The sequence below is a fragment of the Dipodomys ordii genome, unplaced genomic scaffold (genome assembly GCF_000151885.1).
Source record: "Dipodomys ordii isolate 6190 unplaced genomic scaffold, Dord_2.0 Scaffold6, whole genome shotgun sequence".
Taxonomy (NCBI): domain Eukaryota; kingdom Metazoa; phylum Chordata; class Mammalia; order Rodentia; family Heteromyidae; genus Dipodomys; species Dipodomys ordii.
In genome coordinates, this window is record NW_012267222.1 from 15,394,676 (window position 1) to 15,399,581 (window position 4,906).

The 4,906-nt window shown below is 38.7% G+C and overlaps 1 protein-coding gene across 1 annotated transcript in view; it reads right to left on the reverse strand.

The window, feature by feature from the left end:
* Positions 1 to 246: 246 nt before the first annotated feature.
* Cdc42 (cell division cycle 42) overlaps positions 247 to 4,906 on the reverse strand; it is a 69,779-nt gene continuing 65,119 nt past the window's right edge. The window contains exons 3-5 of the mRNA XM_013032496.1: positions 3,174 to 3,246; positions 620 to 729; positions 247 to 492 (exon numbers count right to left, since the gene is read on the reverse strand). Coding sequence (XP_012887950.1) covers positions 247 to 492; positions 620 to 729; positions 3,174 to 3,246 — 429 coding nt within the window. The remainder of the gene's footprint in view (positions 493 to 619; positions 730 to 3,173; positions 3,247 to 4,906) is intronic.

The window sequence follows — 4,906 nt, forward strand, 5'->3', positions numbered from 1 at the left end:
TTAAGTATCTACAAACATGTGAACCTCTTACATAAGGGTTTTGCTTTTGGCTTTGCCTATGTCAAATCATTCAGTAAAGTACAACATGGGAACTTATCAACATGAGAGCTTTAGAAAAGAACAGTGGTTTCCATAAAGAGAGACCTCTGGCAAAATAATCTACAATGTGAAGCTGATCATATTCTTCCTGAGCAGCTTTAAGTATTGCTGACCACTGTAAGAAATAATGTCCATATCCCAATGTTCCTAGAAATACTCAGCCACATGGAACCATTCCTTCCACACAACTCTTACCTGTGTAAGTGCAGAACACTCCACATACTTGACAGCCTTCAGATCACGTGCCAACTTTTCAGCAGTCTCTGGAGTAATAGGCTTCTGTTTGTTCTTGGCAAGTTTCTCAATAGTGGAAGGGTCATCTCTAAGATCAATTTGGGTCCCAACAAGCAGGAAAGGAGTCTTTGGACAGTGGTGAGTAATCTCAGGCACCCACTACAAGGAAAGGTATTTAAAACACACCTGTGTTAATAATGTACAAAGTTCTAAAGCGCTACTTACAACAGGCCAAAAGAAATTCTATGACTACCTTTTATAGAGGAAGAGTATCTAACCAATTTACCTTTTCTTTCACATTTTCAAATGAAGACGGAGAAACCACTGAAAAACAGACTAGAAATACATCCGTTTGTGGATAACTCAGTGGTCGTAATCTGTCATAATCTTCTTGCCCTAAGAAATGAAGTTAGAGAGAAAAATCATCAATTGCATCTTACTATCTTCATAGCATTAAAATGAAGTCAGCTGACAGATTAAGCAGCTTAACAGCACACTGAACATTAGCCATAGAACAGTATCTCTAATAAAATGGCTTAGGTCCAGGAATGCAGCTTAGTGGAAGACTGTTTGCCTAGCATGCATGAAGCCCTGGGGTTCAATTCCTCAGTGACACATAAACAGAAAAGGCCACAAGTGACCCTGTGGCTCAAGTGGTGGAGCACTAGCCTTGAGCAAAAGAAGCTCAGGGATAGTGCCCAGGCCCTGAGATCAAGCCCTAGGATTTGGGAGGGTGGGGAGGGGCAAGGGAAGGGAATGTGGCTTATGTATTATTTGGACAATATTTTCTCTCAGATAATTTTACTTATGTCAAGAAAATTGTTGTTCAGCCAGTGGCTTATGCCTGTAATCCTAGCTATTCAGAAGGCTGAGATCTGAAAATTGAGGTTCGAAGCCACCCCAGGCAGGAAAGCCCCAGAGACTGTTATCTCTAATTAACTACCAAAATGGCCGGAAGTAAGCCCAGGCCCTGAGTTGAAGCCCCAGGACTGGCCAAAAAGAAAAAAAAAAGCTGGAAGTAGAGCTGTGGCTCAAGTGTTTAAAGCACTAACCTCAAGCAAAAAAGCTCAAAGACATGGCCCAGGCCCCAAGCTGAAGCCCTAGGACTGGCACATATACACAAAAAAAGTTTTGCTACTACATCTGGGCTCACATCTGTACTAAATAAAAACAAATACCTACAAATTAAATGTCAGATGCCAGTGGCTCACACCTGTAATCCTAGTGAGATCTGAGGATCAAGGTTTAAAGCCAAGCCAGGCAGGGAAGTCCATGAAACTCTCATCTCCAATTAAAACATCAAAACACTGGAAGTGAAGCTGTGGCTCAAGTGATAGAATGCTAGCCTTGAGCAAAAAATCTTAAGGATAGCATTTAGGCCCTGAGTTCAAGCCCCAGGACTGGCACTCAAAAAAAAAATAAATCCAAGCAATTCAAAAAGAACTGAATAACAAAATTCCAAGAGATATTTGTATACCAATGCTCATAACTATTTACAATAGCTAAACCATGAAAGCAAGTCATATATAGCAATCATAAGATGAGAATGAAGTATCCATCAACTTACAAATGGATAAACAAATTCTGCTGTATTCATGGAATACTGCTCAGCAATAAAAAAAAAAAAAAACTGTTGACACATCTAGCAAAGTTGGATCTTGCAAACATTATGGTATTTAAAAACAGTCAAACATAAAATATTCAGATGCAGTCCTATAACCAGTAGATCTGTAATTGTCTGGGGGCAGGCCATGGTCAATCCTAGAACCAACAGATCTGTAATTGTCTGGGGACAGGTCATGGGAGGAAAGGATTGACTGCAAAAAAGGCACAAAAAACATTTAGGATTATAAAATACGATATCTATCTTGATTATTGTGAAGGAATTAATCAAATTTAATACTTGACAGGAATGAACTTTACTGTATTATTCATCAGTACAACTTTTTAAAGTATCAATTAAAAATGCCAAGACTTACAAAAATGAGCTTTACAATTTGAAAATTTTTAAGTTAATTTCAACCACAAGTAGCCATTCATACATTGTTCTTTTCTGCATACAGATTGCCTCCAGAGGACAGATATAGAAGGGGTGGAGGGGGTCTCTCAACTATTATTTTCTCTTTTTAGGTTTCTTCTAGCATACTATCTAGGATATATAAAGCTATGGTTCAATTCTCAATAAGGTCCGAACCTGTGCTCGTAATAACAGCACTCAACCACTTGAGCCATACCTCTAAGTTTTTTTGTTTTTTGTTTTTATTCTGGTCTTAGGGCTTAAAACTCAGGTCCTGGGTGGTGTTGTCTTTTAGCTTTTGTGCACAAGGCTAGCATTCAACCACTATGAGCCACAACTCTACCTCCAGCTATTTGAGGTAGCTACTGGAAATCAGAATCCTTTGTACAACTACTTTATTTTTTGATTCTTTTTTTTATTTTTTTTTCTTGTACAACTAATAAGACAGGCACCAATGTTTTGAGCCTATACCCTAGTTACTCAGGAGTCTGAGATCTGATTCAAAGCCAGCAGCAGAAGACTCATCTCCAATTAACTACCAAAAGAAGCTGGAAGTGGAGGTATGGTTCAAGTAGTAAAGCACTAGCCTTGAGCACAAAAGCTTAGGGACAGTGCCCTGGCCCTGAGTTCAAGCCCCAGAACCAGCACTTCCCCCCCACTCATCTGCAAAAAAAAAAAGATAATACAAATATAATTTAAATTTTAAGAAAGGTAAGAGATTTGCTAATATGCTATTTTCCCAAGATGACCAAAAGGACATACCACCAGCAGCAGCTACTACAGTTAAAAATCAGAACATTATAAAAGAAATTTAAGTTTTTACCTGCAGTATCAAAAAGTCCAAGAGTATATGGCTCTCCACCAATCATAACCGTGACTGCATAGTTGTCAAAAACCTAAAAATTTTAAAAATTTAAAAGATACTTTGTTAATATGTAAAGGGCTACAGTAGCTCAGAAAGGGATGAGGCAATTCCTAAGCAATTATTGCCATCTTTCTTATACAGTCAAAACATCGAACTAAGCCCTTTGGTGAGTTGAATGGTTGCTGGGAAGAGGGACAGAGGATTTGTCCTGGGATGTATGCTCTATCACAGCAGCCTAGATAAAGAGCCATACAAGTATTAGAGGTATCACAATAGTGAGTCCTCAAGCTACAGATAATGATACTTAGGTATGAAATTTCTGTGTCAATGTTCAATCTGTATTTCTTCATAGATTTTCCTTTTAATCTAGAATTAAAATCTCCTAGATTCATGATAATCTTGTTTTTCCTTACAGGGTCCCAGAAAGAACCTTGTTACAAACAACCCCATGTGAGACAAATAAAGCAATCCAGGAAAGTGTCCAAGAAAAGGCTCACAGATTATTTGTTAAGAATTCCAAGAATAACATTTGTATTGGGCTTGGAAGTGTTACTCAGTAGTAGAGCACTTGCCTGGCATATGCAAAACTTGGGCTTGTTTTCCAGCACAAAATAATAAATTCATGTAGAGAAGAAACCACATGATCTCTAAGGCATCTTCTCTGACCAACTGTTTTATTTATAATTAGATCATAAAACACTTAACAAACTCAATATATGCTACTATTGGTTATACTAAGTTTATTTGTGAAAGTGGGAGATGAGAGTGCTAGTGGAAAAGACTCATCACACTAATTCATGGATTCCTTTGAATCACTTTGGAATCAAAAAGCAATGTCTTTAGATACAACTGTAGTTTTGTCCATTTGCAATTAATTTTTTTAATAATTGAGACTTTTTTTTAAAGAACAGTGTTTTCTACCATGGAAAAGTGTACTGCATTTGAAGATCAGTCTTGCTTATTAACCTTTTAGCTAGCTACTTCTAATTTCTGGCTCATGTTTTTATGCCTTGCAAAGAAAGATGGAAACAGGGTAAAAAGGAAATGATAGTTAAAAGTCAGTACTTGTTAACAAGAACCATAGGAGAAAAGGAAAAAGAAGAGGAGGAGGAGGAGGAGGAGGAGGAGAGGGGGAGGGTGCTTTTAAGGTCTCAAACTACATGTTTTCTTTTTTCTTTTTTTTTTGGACTGATCCTAGGCACTGTCCCTGAGCTTTCTGTGCTCAAGGCTAGCACACTCTACCACTTGAGCCACAACTCAGCTCCACCCTTATGTGGTTAACTGGGGATAGAAGTCTCATGGACCTTCCTGCCTGGGCTGGCTCCCAACCACGACCCTCAGATCTCAGCCTCCTGAGTAGTTAGGGTTACAGGTTTGACCCAAAAGTGCCCAGCTACAAGTTAATTTCTTAAGTCATGCTCAAGAAAATAGACTCAAAAACAGCCTTCATTTACAACCTACATTTTACATGTATATTACCCTACATTTACAACTATATTATAGGACTGGACAGAGAAGCAGAAAAATCTCAAAGCGGGACTGTGAAGGTGGCTCAGTGGTAGAGTGCTTGCCTTGCATGCATGAGGCCCTGGGTTTGATTCCTCAATACCACATAAGCAGAAAAGGCTGGAGGTGGCGCTATGGCTCAAGTGGTAGAGTACTACTCTAGAGCTGAAGAGCTGAGGACAGTG